Genomic DNA, 20,148 nt, shown 5'->3' with positions numbered 1-20,148 from the left:
TCCCTCTACTCATGCAATTTTGACCGGTCTGTTAGGGGTTCAAGGAAGTTTTTCTATATTGGTTGTCCATAGATGAAATTTTGTACAACATTATGGGTATGTTTTGAAGTGAGTTTATTCACGAGAAATGTGAATTTTCAAATTCTGAACAAATATGGGGCTTAAAACCTTCAAAAGTGGGGCTGACGGGTATTGAGGGCCGCGACGTAGAATCACCTACAAAAGCAAAGACCCACAGGATATGCGATCAGGTCGAACATGATGTGTGCCGGGTTGACAATCTTCAAAAAGGTTATGGATGGAAAAAAACTTTAGGAAATACTTGGTTCTCAGCCAAAAAGTGTACATCTGGTTGGTCATTTCAAGCCCGAGAAGTGCCGTTTCCGGTGATCTGGGGGGTATCAAAATAAGAAATTTTCTTGTACGCTGCGCGCCAACCGATGGTGGCGCTCCGCTTAGATAGTAATTCGCGCCCCCCCCCCCCCGGGTTTGAAAATCCTGGATACGCGCCTGCTCATATAAACAACGAATTGTCCTATGTAGATGGAGAAAAAGCATGGAGGTCCAGCTATGTCAAAACTCTCTTTTACATTAGTAATGGCGAATTAGTCGGCCAAGCTTAGAACTTTATTTTAATTACTAAGGAGATAAATTTTAAACTATTCATTTCCTTTAGCTACATCATTGCAATGTATTTTTCTTTCAGTATAGGTGCCCGAAAAATTCTCAGCATATAGCCCGAATTTTCAGAAAGAATATTTCGTTAGGCTCCCCCCCCCCCCGTCACTTTGACCTATGTGGGTAAATAAATTAACTGTGTCTGAATTTTCGAAAATTTCCTGACCAACATTCTTCATCATACTTCCCTCTACTCATGCAATTTTGACCAGTCTGTTAGGGGTTCAAGGAGGTTCTTCTATATTGGTTGTCCATAGATGAAATTTTTTGCAACATTATGGGTATGTTTTGAAGTGAGTTTAATCACGAGAAATGTGAATTTTCAAATTCTGAACAAAAAATGGGCTTAAAACCTTCAAAAGTGGGGCTGTCGGGTATTGTGGGCCGCGACGTAGAATCACCTACAAAAAGTAATGATTCACAGGAGATGCGATGAGGTCGAACATGATGTGTGACTGGTGACAATCTTCAAATAGGTTATGGATGGGGGAAAAACTAGTGGGAAATACTTGATTCTCAGGCAAAAGTGTACATCTGGTTGGTCATTTTCAAGCCCGAGAAGTGTCATTTCCGGTGATCTGAGGGGGTATCAAAACCAAAAATGTTCTTGTACGCTGCGCGCCAACCGATGGTGGCGCTTCGCTTAGATAGTAATTCGCGCCCCCCGGGTTAGAAAATCCTGGATACGCCCCTGCTGACCGTATTGTTAACGAGTATTGCGGGGGGGGGGGTGGGGGGTACAAGGCAGCAGTCGGAATTCTCTGGCTCCAAAACCCATCCAGTTGGAATTTCAGCCACTCCACCCCCCCCCCACCCCAATCATCAGGCCTTAGCTACGTCCCTGATCACAAATATACATTCCAAGCAACTCTGCTAAATCAACTTCACAATAGCTGTGCTAACACAAACAATAGCTGTGCTAGCTCAAACAATTTCCACACGGCACGTTTCTTTTATAAGCTTCTTGGGAGTTAATCTGCCTAAACGCCAATAGCAACATTTCCGACAACTGTGCTAACTGAATTTTCATTTACAATAGCTCAATGGTTCTTTCTTCGCTGACCAACTACCTATCATCGCTTATTTTGGTGGGCGCAACTGATTTACATGTCATTATCTACCCTGCGGTGGAGAAGTTCAAAGCTGCAACCCCTGATAACACGTTCAGCAGCAGTGGTGCTAAACGTTCATGCTAACTTCAATCGGGTTTAATAACGTTACATTACTTATTGTGTGCGGCTCACTTGACGGTAGTTACTTGTAGTACTGTACTCACCACATGCTAGTTACTCAAACAAAACGTCTACATAATTGAATGTGAAAATGACTGCAGCTGTTAATACTCTTCCATCAAGTCTTCAGCAACAAGAAGAAGATGCCACTGAACTTAAATTCCCGAAAGGTAAACACACTGTCCTGCGTTATCGATGTGCTAATGCAACGGATAGCTTAGTGAAAACTTTAGCAGTTAGCATAAGTGTTCAGATGCTCAGGTAGCTGTTTCGCGATATAGCTATCTTGCTATGCCTTCGTCTGATTAGTGAAAAAGGCGCTTCCATCGTAACTTGTACTCAGAAAATCCTCTTTTAAAATGGCTAGGATAGTTAGGCTAAATAACAGCCTACAGAAATTAAGAAAAGTAAGAGATGTGAAATGTGGTTCTCAAGATAATTTGAGAATAGCAAACAACTTGGTTGCTTTAAAGTACTCCTAACAAATAAATAAAACAATCCAACCAGGGAAAATACAGATTTGTCTCATCAGAGTCAGCGTATCCAAACAATTGCAGGTCAAAGTCACCAACAATGTTGAAAGTGGCTATTTTTACGACCAGGAGTAACAATAATTCCGTTTACGCATGCGCTGTTGCTTTAACGTGGCTATTTTTACGACCAGCAGTAACAATAATTTCCGGTTACGCATGCGCAGTTGCTTCATTTACTTAACTGCGCATGCATAACTGGAAATTTGCCGATGTCGTAAGAATAGTTTATAAATAATTGTTACTCCTGGTCGTAAGAATAGCCACGGCCAACAATGTTTGTTGACAAGTTTACAATGATTGGAAGGCCTTAAAGGGTGTGAAGACTTGTGCACAAAGAAACATCTCATGCCGTTAATCTGACCTAGTTTCAAATGAGGTGTAACAGAAATGTTAGACACCACCATCGAATCCATCGATCCCAGCAAATACACACACAGCTTGCTACCGTCGGTAATAAGACACTAGTATACAGTCAGTACATACAGCTGCGGTCAATACCCACAGCACAGTGTACAAACAATACAGCGATGGACATCTCAGGTCCAGCTAAAAATAACAATGTAGCATCATGTTTCATTACTGACTACATTTTGTAGCGACAAGCAGAAAACTTCACTTGCAAGCAACGGAAAGTTAACTTTTTCAGAGCGCTGCACGCGGTTTGGGGCGAGTCTTCAATGCCTTTAAAAGTAACTATGTTTACATTCTAAGGCTAAGTAGTAGGCATAGGCTAGGCCTGAGTTGAAAAGATATTTTCCATTACTATCGGCCTAACCAGGGCTTGACACCCACCTACTGAAGCACTTGTTAACTTGTTAAGATCAATGGCAAACCGTTGCTGAGTTTATATCAACAAAACTGTAACTTTTGCAGGCAAATAGAGAGAGAACGTATCTTAGAATGAAGAAAAACCAGATGTAATGAAAAACATTCTCTGACAAGTCAAAGAATGCCTGCACAAGCTGTTTGTATTTAACAGAAGTGCAATCATTCAGTTTTCTTTATTAATTTGCAAGACTTCCATGCAGACAATTGCATCGCTTGTGTTTTGAGAAAGAAATGACAAACTGCTGTAATGTTTATATTGGAGCATATTAACCATGGCATAGACTGACCATCTTTTCTTTATACATGTATCTGAAAAGTAACATTTTAACAGTGATCGCAACTTCCACAAAGAACTTTGTGAACAATGAGAAGCCTTAAGATGCTGAAATATTTTCAGACAACTTGTTGTGAATCATTAGCCAATCAAATTATGCAGGAGAATATCTAAATGCTTGTCCAAAATGTCTGTATTTACCGAAGATAACGAGCCCGGGCTAGTGGGAAATCTGGGGCAGACAGTAGTGTAGAATCATTTGCATCATACGTACAAAGAAAAAGGAGGGAACTTGAAGTAATTCTGCTCAAAGACCAACTTGGCCTGTGATGCCTATGGATGTGTCCTCTAATGTGATCAATCCATGTTGCTTTTAGAAAAAACTTACAAAAGCACTTCATCAACATGTACTAGAACTGCGAATTGAAACTGGGGGGGAGGGGTGAGGGAAGGGAGAGGAAGGGGTGGTTCTGTTTGTTTTGTTCTTTTGGTTCTCTTTTCTATTTTGTAAGGTTCTGTATTTTTTCAGGGAGTGTCACTACCCGACAAGCCCTACAGGGTTTTTTAGTACACTTTCTTTCACAAGTTTTGTTTCTTATCTCCTTCTATGTCATATGTCATACTTATGTTGTGATAGAACAAAAATAAATAAATAAATAAAATAAATAAAGTTTATGTCATGTCACTGGCCACCCTACTTGTAGCTCTGGCAAAATTTGATTGAAGCGTTCTATATTACAGTATCTGTGACAATAATTGCTTTCTTTTAACAAATGTTTTCATGTCCCCACAGAGTTTGAAAATGCTGAGACCCTCCTGAACTCTGAGGTCAAGATGTTGTTAGAGCATCGAAAACAGCAGAACGAGAGCCAGGAGGAAGAGCAGGAACTCAGCGAGGTCTTCATGAAAACATTAAACTACACAGAGAGGTTCTCCAGATTTAAAAATAGGGAAACTATCGCTGATGTCAGAGCGTAAGTCATTTGATTCTACTGTGTCTAATTTAAATCCAGTTTGGCAGATCTATTATTATTTTTTTTGGTTAAAACCTGCAAATATCCTTCTGACTACCTAACCACAGACGCAAAGTTTTCTCTCTCTTTGGAACAGAAAAGTTATGACTATTTTGCATTACCTGTACATGTCTTACTCTGATGCTTAGATGTTAAACCATGAACAATATTATTGCTCTATACCATTTTGAGATAACATGTGATGACTCAAGTGCCATTAACTTGTAGTCAGTAGTTGACACATTAGCAAGAACTTGAACTAACCTAATGGTAACATTTTGCTTTGTTAGGAAGACCAGGTTTCAGTATAGTAAAGTAAATCCTTTAATCTACTATATCATGTGTCAAACAAAAGCCTAGCTAGCCACTTGCTAAAAATTGCCAGGTGCATAAAATATCTACTTGCTTTTTCCTTGCATTTTCCTTCAATGAAGACAAAGCAATATTTGTCTAGTTGCTGGTACAAGAAGAGCCAGTGCTTTGTTTTTCTTCTACTGGCAAAACAGCAAAATCCACTGGCATTTAGCCGTTAATAGCCTAAAATTTCTAGGCCCGAAAAGGCAGAGTGGAGTTATTTAAAGTCAGCATCAAAGTTATTTCAAAGACTTTCTCTATCATGATCACCAATGACTCCCTATATTAAACAGTACTTATACTTGTAATCCTTGAAAAAGCTGACGCAAATTAATGTTTCCCTTATACTTTTTCTGGTTTTCTCCAAATGCTAGGTTATTACAACAGCAAGACCTTCATAAATTTGAGCTGGCATCATTGGCTAACCTGTGTCCAGAAAGTGCAGAAGAAGCCAAGGCGCTCATTCCCAGGTAATTCATAATCTGCTACGCTCAGTCAGTGGTCTCAATAGGAAAGTTTTTCAACTTGAAGAGAGAGAAGTATCTGGGACTGCCCAGATGATGTCTTGTCATTATCGTAGAAAATCGTCTAAATTCATTTGGAAAAGTCTCGAAACCATCTCCATTGCTTGGAGAACTCATCTGTACGGTCTAGTGATGCATGTTGGCTGCTGCCTTGTAGTACCCCTGGAGCCCTGTGGTTTTAGAAATCATGTAATAACTCAGCAGTGTATGTATGTATTTTAGATCCTCCTCATTGGCTTATCCAAGCCGCAAGCTGACCGAAGTCAGTCTCTTACATTTATATTTAACGTCCATGATAATGAATTGTCAATTGTCAGCAACTCTGTAGCTGGACGACATACATTGATCTTGGAGTGACTCGAACCGGGGACCTTATGATTGGAAGGCACCGGCGTTAACCACTGAGCTAACACTCCTATAGTGTATCATACATGTAGTGTGCTACTGCATATATAGGAATTCATACATGTATGCATCTGCACTGTGTGGGACACTATTAGCCTAAGTAGAGATCCATCCCGACTGTTTGGATGATAAAACTTCCAATCTGTTAGTGTAAGAATCACATTTGATCTGGATTGGGTATTAGCCTCTAGAGAGGTAAAGGGATTCATCTGAGCTTTCTTCCATTAATTTTGGGCTTCTAGTGTACTGGTAAATTAGGTAGGATTCATATCTGTGAATAAGTGAATTGGTATTAGCTGGGATATAGGACATCAGAGATCCATCTGGGCTGCTTGGATAACTTTGGGCTGTTAGTGAAGGAGTCATCTCTCAAACTGGGTAACTACAGTAGTAGATATTGGGGCATTGTCTAACCTGCTTTGATAACTTTTGGCTGTTATGGTAAACTTCATTTCTGAACTGTATGAAAATGAGCTCAGGTATGGAACCATCTGGGCTGTGCTGACAACTTACTTTATTTTACTTCATTTGTATTAATCATAGCTGAAATTACCTGGTAATTAAAGAGGGAGGGAGGGAGGGGAGGGGGGGCCCTCGACGGGGGTTAAACCTGGCCTAACGGTGATGACCTCCGGCCATAAATGTAGTAATCACTGCTTACGTGAAAATATAAAATTTTGCAAAAAAGTGTGTTCCCGAGCAATTTGTAGTTATCTTAATATCGTATGTCCACCAATTAATCTTCCATGTCTCCTTTTGTTTTTGCAGTTTAGAGGCTAAGTTTGAAGACAAGGATTTACAGGACATTCTCGATAACATTCAAACCAAGAGAAGCTTCCAGTATTGAAGGTTGATCTTGTCGATTGGAATGTGAAGTCATCAGTCAAGGACCTTGTTTCAGATTTCATCCTGTAAAGAAGGCTGCACTTCCAATGGTGAACTGAACACTAGTGATGAGCAGTCTTGTGCTGCAACAGTAGCAACAGGTTATTGGCAGCCACACCTTTATACTGTTTGGACTTTCTTTTCAATTGAACCGTGAAACCATCCCTCCCTGTGTCAGGATTTATTGCATCAATTGCTGAGATGGAACGAAGAATTTGTACGTATGCGAAGATGAAGATAAAGCTGGTCACCCACCATTTGAGGTAGTAGTTACCTGCCCCCCCCCCCCAACCACCGGCCCCCGAACCAGAAAGGAGGCTCAGGATTCCCAGGCACACTCTTGTGAAAATTTCTGCCACTATAAGTTAGCTGCAAACATGACTTTGCTCAAAGCAAAGGACATAGAGGTAAAATTGAGCACGCTTTGCAAGTGGACAGTCCTTATTTTTCTTCACTGCTTTGTTTAGCATGTCTACTTGAATGGTAATTTCAGGACCTATCGATATTTGTCCGTGTCGGACCTCTCTTCTGAGGGATTCTGGATTCGGCTGCCAAGTATTTTCAAGTTTTCCAACATTACGGAGTGTGTGTATCCTTCTAAGGAATGCACATCAAGCATAGGTGAACTGAATCTGAAAAGTTAGATAGCCACCTACATTCAGCATTTATCCCCACGTAAAATATATACGATGCTACTTGGCATTGTAAGGTAACGTTCATGCAATTTGTCCGTTAATTGTGTTAAATGTCATGGATTGAACATCCAGGTATATGGAAGAGCATAGTAGTCTATACGGCCACCGGATTACCCCATCACAAATCACAATATTCAATTTTCAATATTCCAAACTACCTGAAATTCAGTTTCATGCATAACCAAATTCTGGGATTTTCGTTTTTCTGCTCATCAAACCCCCCAGTTGAGGACACTAACTAAACACACTTAATCAAAGCGATCTTTTACGCAATGAAAATCTAAGGTTGACAAAGCATCTGTGTTCCCCTCACAACCAGGGCTGCCAGATAGACCTATTTGTATCATGTTTGATTCTTGTCGAAGAAATTTGCCATGAGTTATTTTTTTAACAAAAAATGCATATGTTAGTTTATTTTGCTGATTTTATGATCGGGTATATTATTTCATTATGGAGGTCAATGCACTAGGGACTGCCAGTATGTTTGGTCAAAAGTTCCCTGAAGTTAAGTAGTCCTAAACTGGGAATCAGTTCTAATGAAAACTTTGGAATGCCGCTATGTATACATGGGCTATGCCTGAAGCCAATAGCGTACATTACCTTGTACAAAAAGGCAGGCGGGGCAAGGGGGTGGGAGGGGGGTAGGGGTAGGCAGTGTTTTGAATTAAGTTTATAACCAAGTTGTCAAACTTGCTTCAACCTCGCCAAGGTACTGATGTTTACCTCTGTAAATTGACGTTTGGTTGTGAGTGGCCATTTTTGTTTCCGATGCTTAGCACCCATCCGAACATATTTATGTGTGTGTATGTGATGCCCTAGCTTGTAAAACACAGTATCTCAAGTAGGAAATTTGTGATTGATGTCATACTTGGTATATATGTTGGTCAGGGTCAGTAGATGATCCCTATTGCTTTGGTGGGGCAATCATGCATTTAATGAATGGGTGGGGGGCAGGGTCTTAGCTAGCGATGCGTCTCGCCGTCTTTGAGACGGCTAGATCGAAATGAAAGACGGCCGAATTTGAGTGGGACGGCTTTTGAGACGCCAATAAATGGCTCTGTCCAGCCTCCCAATTTAACGTAACTATTAGTTATTTGCATGTACTACTCAGTCAACGGGCGCCGCACGTTTAAATTGATGACACAACACTGTGAAATAAATCACTGAAAAAACCCTGACAGTCTAGTCAACAACACAATATGATAACCAACACTCAATAGCCAACCAACTAGCTAGGTAAAAAAAAATCGTTTCTTCGCGTGATCATTTTCGCACACCCGTGTATATGTATTTTTTTCCTCCTAGCTAGGTGTTGTGTATCACGGTTCTGTGAAAAGAGTGAGCTAATATTGACAGCTCCTGCGATGTTTTCCTAATATACCTGAAAAGGCAGTAGGAAAAAATTTTGCGTCGTAATAACGACCATGCAGTCTGTCTAGTTATAAAATGGCGCGAATTTCCGATTAATTTTTTATTAATGTGATAATGCGCGGGTTCGAGAAACCATTTGTCAAGGCAATACATGTATGCAACACAAGCGATCTTGCCTCGCAGTTAGTATGAATATCAACCCTTTTTCATTACGGTCGCCATGGTCGCATTGGCGACGACCATTCTCGGCTGGCGATGAGAATTTCTGGAAAAATTAACGCTAGTCCCCAGACCCATAATACTGTGGCGATCAGTTTGCAACTGAAAATTTCACCAATGCTTTACAAAAATAACGAAGGTGCCCGCCCGATGCGGTACTACCCGGTTCCTAATTTATTACCCGAATCCTACGCAAAGTGTGATTTTTTTTGGGCAAACCGAAGGTTAGGCAGATTTCCCATTGATTTAGTGTGTTGTTAGGCTACCATGTGGTCGAAGATAACAGCAATAACGAAAGTATTCCATGGATATCTTATAACTGCGTCACAATTTCAGCGAATAAACAGATGGTTAGGCTTAGCTAGATTTCCGTTGACTTAGTGTGGTGTTAGGCTACCATGTTGGAGAAATTATTATTTATTCAATCGTTCCTTCTATTTCATAGAAGGAAAGGCTGACAAGGAAGTTTACGAGATGTTTATGGGTTATAGAAGGGATAACTAAAAAATAATAATCGCAAGTAGCTTTTTACTAATCGTTTATTGCAATGCGATCAAATTGGGCGAATAGCGCAATCTAGTGGCTATATGCGAACCCTGGGCCTGCATATTAGATAGTAGTACTAGTAGTAATAACTGTTTAAGAGCTAAATTGGATACTTATATGGTCTGATCCAATAAACGTGGAGAGCAAGCATAATCAGCGGCGGCAGTGTGATGTTGGTAGTAATGTTAATTATATGAAGTCATTAACAAGTTAATGAAAGAAACAAAAGCAAATAGAAATTACTGAGGAAGGTTTTATACCTTATATTACACCTACGTATTTGAACATGAAAACATAAAGTAAGATTTTTTTCACCGTACCCATTTTGTTAGAAAATAATATACATTAGCCTATGTCATTATTTTAATCAAAATGTACTAGCCACTGTCATCATTACTAACTAGTACTAGCTTTAAAGTAACGTTAGTAGTCAGTACTGACAGTAGTGCTACTCGATGTTGAGGCTAGGTCTAGTGTTTTTTGTACTAATATTTAGCATATCAAAGTGGTTATCAAAGTTTCATTCAGGCTATCAAAGTTTTATTCTGGGCCACCAGAATTTGGGGAAAATAAAGATTTGGTCGCCACAGGATTTTCTGTGACCGCATTCACTGGGGAATGTAAAAGGGTTGAGTATGATTGTTACCATGGTAATATATGAAGGCATGAGCTTTTTGCGCGGATTTCCTTGCTTTCTTTTCTACCTCCGTAATTTATACTTCTCAATTTCCGTGAATTTCTAACAACAGCGTTACTGTATCATTGATCCGTCATTCGCATGTTCTTCATTACCGAATCGATGCATATCCAACCTGCAGAGGGACAAAAACTATTATCCTAACACACTGTAGCATACGCAAAATACCGCAAATTGTTCTCTGGATTTTCAAAACGTTCCCAACATTATTGCAACGATATTTTCATAAATTTCCCATGATTTTCAATATTTTAGTATCATTAGAGTAAGGACAATTGAGGAGAAGTGTAGTGCTGTAGCTGCTGACTATTATTCCAGATTAAAACAGACCATTGTGTTCATTTTATGAACAGTAACATTTTAAGTATGGGTCGCCATGATGGAAAGAACAAGTAGGGTGAAAACGACAGGCTAGGCATGTGGCTTCAGTGTGCACATTTTGGTGTGAAACTTTGCTTTTGAGTGTTTTAATCAATTTAAAAATCTTTATAAAATAGGCACCAAAATGTTGTCTTTATACCTCAAATTTCTCAGAGCCTCCAGGGGCTTTGACCCCTGTACCCCAACCGGGGCGTTGCCCATGGACCCTACCACAGGCCCTAAGGCAGGCCCATGGACCCCACCTATAACTGTGTCGCACTGCAAGCTGACTGACGCCCTCGGCGTTAGTATAGTATCACCCACAAAGTTCTGTGATTTTTTTTTACCCCAGGCTCATCCCTGTATATCGATGACATTAACAGAATAAAGGCATATACTCTACAAGATACACAGTAGGCTATTTTATAGTACATAATGTTCATAAATAATTCCACAAGATATTGTTTGAACTTTTTGGTGCTCAAATTCTTTGTAATATATCAATTACTATAAGCTGTTTTCATGGTGCACTTTTGCACCTAGTGTTTTATAGCATTTTTTTATGTTTGAATGCCCCAAAAAATCATGATGGCTAAGGTGCTTTCACAGCTTTCTAAGCATACTTTTTACCCCAATTGTGTCAAATAAACCATTGATAGGGGCTGGGCTTCCAGGGGCCCTAAGGCGGGCCCCTGGACCCCACCCGTTATAGGCTTCGCGCTTCGCGCTCGCGCAGGCGCCTCCGGCGCCAGATGGATAGTCTCCTGAGCAGATGAGACACCCTATTTGAAATTCCTGGCTAAGACCCTGGTGGGGGGGGGGGGGAGGGGGGCTTAACGTAAAATTCATAAAAATGTCAATGTTGCTGCAACTGTATATCCAATTAAAGTTTATACCAGTTATGGTGATGTAACTACATAGTATATATATCTCATTTCAAACAATAATTTTTACCTTTTTTGTCAAAAACAGCTTCTAACCATGATATCTCAACAACCATAAGCTTTATACATATGAACTTGGATAATACATTGTAAGCAATTAATGAATGTATGTATGTAAGTATGTATTTTAGATTCTCCTGCAAGCAGGAACTCGGGAAGAAGCCTCATTGGCTTATCAAAGCCGCAAGCTGACCGAAGTCAGTCTCTTACATTCATATTTAACGTCCATGATTATGAATTGTCAATTGTCAACAACTCTGCAACTGGACGACATACATTAATCTTGGAGTGACTCGAACTCGGAACCTTATGATTGGAAGGCACTGGCGTTAACCTCTGAGCTAACACTCCACATTAATAATCAATTAATACTCATGCATGCATCTGGCTTCATACTATGTCACTAAATAGGCTTTTGTTCATCGTGACAAACGGATTCTTGGTACCTCCCTTAATACGTCGCCGCATTAGTCAATAGATAATCCCTCGTTGGTGTGCACAAGTTCATAAATATTAACATTTTTGGCTCACCCCACCATGAATAAGTTTGGGCATCGGAACCACGGATAAACGTTTTCTGGTTACTTCATTTATCGGCATATTTGGGAGAGGGTTTTGAGGTGGGTGAAAACGAGGGCTCAATGATGTGCAGTTTTGTGTCCCTCTTTTGAGTTACTGAGAAATATTATGTTACTTGGAGTACCTTTACCAAAAGAAGGGCCCATTATAAACATCAAAGACTGTGGTTTATGTGCCTAAAAGCTCATTCAACACATTTCTACAATTTCTGAAATAAATGTCTCTTAAATTTAATAATAGTATATCGACATCTTGTCTTGTGTGGTTTTTGGTTCCTTGCTTTAGCAAAAGGAACCTATGCAGTCAGGTTGGCGTATGTGTGTGTGTATGTATGTGTGTGTGTGTGTGTGTGCGTCTGTGACACTTGCTTGGGTACGCTGTATCTCAATAAGGGAATGTTGGATTGAGGCCAAACTTGGACTATAGATCTGCCATATGGAGAAGGTGTGCCCTATTGTTTTTGGTGCTCACAAAGGTCACCAAAGGTCAGTTATGGTCCAAAAACCGAAAATATTAAAACTGCAATAACTCTCAGTGCCAATGTGCGACAAGGTTGATATTTTTGGACAAGTTGTGAACTGGTTAGGGGAACATTTTCAAACTTAACGGTCATGTGATCCGAGGTCACCAAAGGTCAATTAATGATAAAAAACTAGTATTTTTGCGATAACTTGAGAACGAATTGTCCGTTTGGGTTGGGAGTTGCCTCAATGTCATCCAATTGTCGACCCGCATCTTGGTGACCCTTGACCTCAATTTGACCTCTGGTGACCTTTTCGTGTTTTTGGGATTTTTACAGTTTCGATGCTATTTTCAGATGTCAAAGGTACCTTCTGATCATAAATGTCAATAGGTTGACCCCGTGTGACCTTTATGTGCGAAGTTATATGAGGTCAAAGTTTTTCGGTCGGAGTTAGGATGGTTGTACAGACTTTTCGTTTTGTTTTTTGGAATCAGGAGATTAAACTACATCTGAAACCAAGGTCAAAAGGTCAAAGGTCACATTAGAAAAAATGTGCTTATTTTGGGAGGAAACGAGCAAAAAAGAAAATGTTTGGTTTTGATGCTAGATTTGGATATCAAAGGTACCTTCCGATCAAAAATGTCAATTGGTTGACACCCGTGTGACCTTCGTGTGCGAAGTTATACGAGGTCAAAGTTAATTTTCAGACATTTAATGCAACAACTCCCAGTTCCAAGGTGTGACATGGTTGATATTTTTGGGCAAGTTGCAAATGGTATAGGGGAATATTTTCAAACTTAATGGTCATGTGATCCGAGGTCACCAAAGGTCAATTAATGTCAAAAAACTAGTATTTTGGGGGTAGAAAATGGGCAAAGAAAAAATGTTTGAATTTTTATAGTTTGATGCTCTAATTTAGGTCTCATCAATCAAAAATGTCAATAAGTTGACCCAAGGTGACCTTTGTACGTTAAGTTATATGAGGTCAAAGTTAATTTTCAGACATTTAGTGTAATAACTCCCAGTGCCAAGGTGTTACACAGTTGATATTTTGAGACAAGTTGCAAATGGTATAGGGGAATATTTTCAAACTTAACGGTCATGTGATCCGAGGTCACCAAAGGTCAATTAATGATAAAAAACTAGTATTTTTGCGATAACTTGAGAACAAATTGTCCGTTAGGGTTGGGAGTTGCTTCAATGTAATCCAATTGTCGACCCGCATCTGGGTGACCCTTGACCTCAATTTGACCTCTGGTGACCTTTTTAGTGTTTTGGGGATTTTTACAGTTTCGATGCTATTTTCAGATGTTAAAGGTACCTTCTGATCATAAATGTCAATGGGTTGACCCCCGTGTGACCTTCGTGTGCGAAGTTATATGAGGTCAAAGTTAATTTTCAGACATTTAATGCAATAACTCCCAGTTCCAAGGTGTGACATGGTTGATATTTTTGGACAAGTTGCAAATGGTATAGGGGAATATTTTCAAACTAAACGGTCATGTGATCCGAGGTCACCAAAGGTCAATTAATGTCAAAAAACTAGTATTTTGGGGGTAGAAAATGGGCAAAGAAAAAAATGTTTGAATTTTTATAGTTTGATGCTCTAATTTAGGTCTCATCAATCAAAAATGTCAATAAGTTGACCCAAGGTGACCTTTGTACGTTAAGTTATATGAGGTCAAAGTTAATTTTCAGACATTTAGTGTAATAACTCCCAGTGCCAAGGTGTTACACAGTTGATATTTTGAGACAAGTTGCAAATGGTATAGGGGAATATTTTCAAACTTAACGGTCATGTGATCCGAGGTCACCAAAGGTCAATTAATGATAAAAAACTAGTATTTTTGCGATAACTTGAGAACGAATTGTCCGTTTGGGTTGGGAGTTGCCTCAATGTCATCCAATTGTCGACCCGCATCTTGGTGACCCTTGACCTCAATTTGACCTCTGGTGACCTTTTCGTGTTTTTGGGATTTTTACAGTTTCGATGCTATTTTCAGATGTCAAAGGTACCTTCTGATCATAAATGTCAATAGGTTGACCCCGTGTGACCTTTATGTGCGAAGTTATATGAGGTCAAAGTTTTTCGGTCGGAGTTAGGATGGTTGTACAGACTTTTCGTTTTGTTTTTTGGAATCAGGAGATTAAACTACATCTGAAACCAAGGTCAAAAGGTCAAAGGTCACATTAGAAAAAATGTGCTTATTTTGGGAGGAAACGAGCAAAAAAGAAAATGTTTGGTTTTGATGCTAGATTTGGATATCAAAGGTACCTTCCGATCAAAAATGTCAATTGGTTGACACCCGTGTGACCTTCGTGTGCGAAGTTATACGAGGTCAAAGTTAATTTTCAGACATTTAATGCAACAACTCCCAGTTCCAAGGTGTGACATGGTTGATATTTTTGGGCAAGTTGCAAATGGTATAGGGGAATATTTTCAAACTTAATGGTCATGTGATCCGAGGTCACCAAAGGTCAATTAATGTCAAAAAACTAGTATTTTGGGGGTAGAAAATGGGCAAAGAAAAAATGTTTGAATTTTTATAGTTTGATGCTCTAATTTAGGTCTCATCAATCAAAAATGTCAATAAGTTGACCCAAGGTGACCTTTGTACGTTAAGTTATATGAGGTCAAAGTTAATTTTCAGACATTTAGTGTAATAACTCCCAGTGCCAAGGTGTTACACAGTTGATATTTTGAGACAAGTTGCAAATGGTATAGGGGAATATTTTCAAACTTAACGGTCATGTGATCCGAGGTCACCAAAGGTCAATTAATGATAAAAAACTAGTATTTTTGCGATAACTTGAGAACAAATTGTCCGTTAGGGTTGGGAGTTGCTTCAATGTAATCCAATTGTCGACCCGCATCTGGGTGACCCTTGACCTCAATTTGACCTCTGGTGACCTTTTTAGTGTTTTGGGGATTTTTACAGTTTCGATGCTATTTTCAGATGTTAAAGGTACCTTCTGATCATAAATGTCAATGGGTTGACCCCCGTGTGACCTTCGTGTGCGAAGTTATATGAGGTCAAAGTTAATTTTCAGACATTTAATGCAATAACTCCCAGTTCCAAGGTGTGACATGGTTGATATTTTTGGACAAGTTGCAAATGGTATAGGGGAATATTTTCAAACTAAACGGTCATGTGATCCGAGGTCACCAAAGGTCAATTAATGTCAAAAAACTAGTATTTTGGGGGTAGAAAATGGGCAAAGAAAAAAATGTTTGAATTTTTATAGTTTGATGCTCTAATTTAGGTCTCATCAATCAAAAATGTCAATAAGTTGACCCAAGGTGACCTTTGTACGTTAAGTTATATGAGGTCAAAGTTAATTTTCAGACATTTAGTGTAATAACTCCCAGTGCCAAGGTGTTACACAGTTGATATTTTGAGACAAGTTGCAAATGGTATAGGGGAATATTTTCAAACTTAACGGTCATGTGATCCGAGGTCACCAAAGGTCAATTAATGATAAAAAACTAGTATTTTTGCGATAACTTGAGAACAAATTGTCCGTTAGGGTTGGGAGTTGCTTCAATGTAATCCAATTGTCGACCCGCATCTGGGTGACCCTTGACCTCAATTTGACCTCTGGTGACCTTTTTAGTGTTTTGGGGATTTTTACAGTTTCGATGCTATTTTCAGATGTTAAAGGTACCTTCTGATCATAAATGTCAATGGGTTGACCCCCGTGTGACCTTCGTGTGCGAAGTTATATGAGGTCAAAGTTAATTTTCAGACATTTAATGCAATAACTCCCAGTTCCAAGGTGTGACAAGGTTGATATTTTTGGAGTAGTTGCAAATGGTATAGGGGAATATTTTCAAACTTAACGGTTATGTGATGCAAGGTCACCAAAGGTCAATTAATGATAAAAAACTAGTATTTTTGCGATAACATGAGAACAAATTGTCTGTTAGAGTTGGGAGTTGCTTCAATGAAATCCAATTGCCGACCCGCATCTGGGTGACCCTTGACCTCAATTTGACCTTTGGTGACCTTTTCGTGTTTTGTGGATTTTTTACAGTTTCGATGCTATTTTCAGATGTTAAAGGTACCTTCTGATCATAAATGTCAATAGGTTGACCCCTGTGTGACCTTCGTGTGCGAAGTTATATGAGGTCAAAGTTAATTTTCAGACATTTAATGCAATAACTCCCAGTGCCAAGGTTGATATTTTTGGAGTAGTTGCAAATGGTATAGGGGAATATTTTCAAACTTAACGGTTATGTGATACAAGGTCACCAAAGGTCAATTAATGATAAAAAACTAGTATTTTTGGGACAACTTGAGAACAAATTGTCCGTTAGGGTTGGGAGTTGCTTCAATGTAATCCAATTGCCGACCCGCATCTGGGTGACATTTAATGCAATAACTCCCAGTGCCAAGGTTGATATTTTTGGAGTAGTTGCAAATGGTATAGGGGAATATTTTCAAACTTAACGGTTATGTGATACAAGGTCACCAAAGGTCAATTAATGATAAAAAACTAGTATTTTTGGGACAACTTGAGAACAAATTGTCTGTTAGGGTTGGGAGTTGCTTCAATGTAATCCAATTGCCGACCCGCATCTGGGTGACCCTTGACCTCAATTTGACCTCTGGTGACCTTTTCGTGTTTTGGGGATTTTTACAGTTTCGATGCTATTTTCAGATGTTAAAGGTACCTTCTGATCATAAATGTCAATGGGTTGACCCCCATTTGACCTTCGTGTGCAAAGTTATTTGAGGTCAAAGTTAATTTTCAGACATTTAATGCAATAACTCCCAGTGCCAAGGTGTGACAAGGTTGATTTTTTTTTGACAAGTTGCAAATGGTATAGGGGAATATTTTCAAACTTAACGGTCATGTGATCCAAGGTCACCAAAGGTCAGCTAATGTTAAAAAAGTAGTATTATGGGGGGAGAAAATGGGCAAAGAAAAAAATGGGCAATTTTTATAGTTTGATGCTATATTCACGTCTCACCAATCAAAAATGTCAACATGTTGACCTCAGGGTGACCTTTGTGTTTTAAGTTACATACAAGTTCAAAGTTAATTTTTTGACATTTAATGCAATTAAATCTCAATGCCAAGGTGTGACATGGTTGATATTTTGGGACAAGTTGTGAATGGGGTGGTGGAACATTTTGAAACTTAAAGGTCATGTCATCTGAGGTCACCATTGTTATCATATCTGTTGACACGCTTGTAGGTGTCTTATATTTCTTACACTTTCGACGCCATATTTAGATCTCAAAAGTGCCTTTTGATAAAATCCGATCACATTTTGTGATCACAAAGTGTTGGCTGTAGTGTTGGTTACTTTATGGCAACATGTAGGACCACAATTACTTGGACTTTTTCAGCCCAATCTTGCTTGATAATATTATGTGTATTGTCATATACCCCAAGCAAGGAACCACAGTGCCCTTGGGCTCTTGTTCACTGAGGTACTCTCCCCAACATTTATCAATGTATGTATCTTTCATATTTGATCCATGATCACATCGGTTTCAATTGACTTATGGATTGACTTTGGACAGAGCATAGTAACCAAACAAAATACAATGAGTTGATAACACTTCTTACTGTTTAAATCTATTTGATTTTTTTTTTCAAGATAAAGGCTTCGCATTGGCTTTGTTAAATGTCACAAGGAATGCTTTGTCAAGGAACAGTCTGATTGGCTACTTGAACCAATCCTTCTCCTCCTCTCATCGACTCCAAATGTCAATGTTTTAATTTCAACTGTCCTGTTTGACGTTCTTTTTTGTATATTGGGGCCTGGGCGGTTGGGGGGGGGGGGTGGTAGAAACACCATAAATATAGATCTCCTATAGACGATAAAAATGCATGCTATCAGGGTATTGGAAAGTACGTAACATGAGACTCTTCCCCCAATCCCTCCCCTCCCCCACCCCCACCACGGAAATGACCACCAATGGCACAAAAAAAACTATCACCGAAAATGAACACCCAATTACCAAAAAAAAATACATGAAAACTTTTGAAGCGAGTTTCGAGACACGCCTGTTTCCTTAAAAACATCAATTGTGACCGATGCTTGGATGTCTCGGGAGAGTAAGATCGAGATGACCGTTAAGCATTAGCCTATTTGTGTCTATCCACGTGACTGATTTGGACATGAACAGTTTGGGGGCTATATATCAAGCACAGATGAACGCAAGATAGGAGAAGTTAATGTTATATACTAAAGTGTGACATTAATGATCTTTAACCTTTACGTTTGTTCTTTTTAAGAGATACTCCGATGGCGGACAACGTAGCACTCAAGTATCTTGCAAAGAGAGATAGTCCAGACTGTTCTTTGAAAAATCCATATCAGTATTTTTGTCCTTAGAGGGTGTGAAGACTCGCGCACAAAAAAATACGTCTCATGCCGGTAATCTGACCTAGTTTCGAATAAAGTGTAACAAAAGTGTTAGACACCACCATCGATCCCAGAAAATACACACACAACTTGCTACCGTCGGTAATTAGACACTAGTTTAAGTCAATACATACAGCTACGGTCAATACCCACAACACAGTGTACATAGCAGTACGACATGGAGTACAGCAGTGCGACCGCCCATACCGTATCAACATGTTCATGAACATTACACAAAATGTAACTCATATATACTCGTACGGTCGTACCGACGTACCGTCCACTTTTTTTACCCAGATCCACGGAGGAACGTCTGAAAACACCTGTTTATTCATTGCAATGGAAAGAAATAACACAATTTCGCAAGCTTGATCGGTAAGACCAAAAGAAAGATACTATTCAAGAGAAGAAACCTATAACACATGCTAGCAATGATTGAAATTAGAGAAAGTAGTCGTAAGAGATACAGAGAGATTTGATTGGCGCATGATCTGTTGGGCGGGGCTTGCAAATTTTGAATGAAGTTTGTAGAATCTACGGACTCGTTAATAAATCTGGCGAATTAAGTTATTCGGCTCAAAATGTTTAACGGCAGATAACTCTATAAAAATAATGAATATTGATATGAAAATTGCATAGAACGTTGTTATTTTCACTGAGCTATCATTGCAGTAAGCTGGAAAGGTCGAAGTTAAAATTTGGCCAACACACATCATGGCACAGGTGTTCGATGAAAGCTTTATTTTCCTTTTATAATCTTTGGTTGATTTACGAACTTTTTGCTCCGTCCGTCGGTAGTCTCTGTTTTTGTTTTCATCAAATTCATAAAAAACATTACAAAAATGTTGCTTTTCGGTGGATAATGTCTTAAACGTTATAAAGAAAAACTATTTTTAAACACAATTGCCACACGCACTCTGCTGCATTGTCTGGTGCATTCACAGAGTATCACCAACTTTGGAGAAGAAAATCATATTTTGGCCATACAAAAAATGAAGGATGTGGCTTCGACCAATTGAGACGCAGCAAAACTTTTAATCATTATTTTTTTTTTGTAAAAGCCATCGAAATATTATTTTAAGCTCCTCAATGATGACAAATTCAGAACACAAAGAGGTTCCGCATGTAGAGGCCGTCTAGACTTTTTTTGATGCGTCGCCGAAATG

At 39.2% G+C, this 20,148-nt stretch overlaps 1 protein-coding gene across 6 annotated transcripts; it reads left to right on the top strand.

Annotated features, from left to right (window-relative positions):
* The first annotated feature begins 1,824 nt into the window (after window positions 1-1,824).
* On the top strand, window positions 1,825-18,175 carry LOC139975906 (DNA-directed RNA polymerase II subunit RPB4-like). Of its 6 annotated transcripts, XR_011795951.1 has the most exons (7): window positions 1,825-2,080; window positions 4,339-4,519; window positions 5,287-5,382; window positions 6,610-8,376; window positions 11,442-12,982; window positions 13,030-13,984; window positions 14,679-18,175. XR_011795951.1 is itself a non-coding variant. In XM_071984193.1 (4 exons), exons 1-4 carry the CDS (start codon window positions 2,002-2,004, stop codon window positions 6,686-6,688), a joined length of 435 nt encoding a protein of 144 aa, XP_071840294.1. In that variant the 5' UTR covers window positions 1,825-2,001; the 3' UTR covers window positions 6,689-9,667. The 6 variants fall into 6 exon arrangements, 1 of the variants encoding a protein (XP_071840294.1); XR_011795950.1 differs by having other exon boundaries at window positions 11,442-13,120; XR_011795949.1 differs by having other exon boundaries at window positions 11,442-13,135; window positions 14,686-18,175.
* Window positions 18,176-20,148: the final 1,973 nt, after the last annotated feature.

Source organism: Apostichopus japonicus, chromosome 11 (assembly GCF_037975245.1).
Source record: "Apostichopus japonicus isolate 1M-3 chromosome 11, ASM3797524v1, whole genome shotgun sequence".
In the NCBI taxonomy this organism is placed as follows: domain Eukaryota; kingdom Metazoa; phylum Echinodermata; class Holothuroidea; order Aspidochirotida; family Stichopodidae; genus Apostichopus; species Apostichopus japonicus.
Note: the sequence above shows the minus strand (reverse complement) of the source record. Positions and strands in the feature narration are given on the sequence as shown.

Excerpts from the sequence above, each read along its gene's own strand:
- LOC139975906 (XM_071984193.1), top strand. The coding sequence starts at position 2,002 with ATGACTGCAGCTGTTAATACTCTTCCATCAAGTCTTCAGCAACAAGAA. Across the intron at positions 2,081-4,338 it reads TGAACTTAAATTCCCGAAAG|AGTTTGAAAATGCTGAGACC; the intron begins GTAAACACACTG and ends ATGTCCCCACAG. Across the intron at positions 5,383-6,609 it reads GCCAAGGCGCTCATTCCCAG|TTTAGAGGCTAAGTTTGAAG; the intron begins GTAATTCATAAT and ends TTGTTTTTGCAG.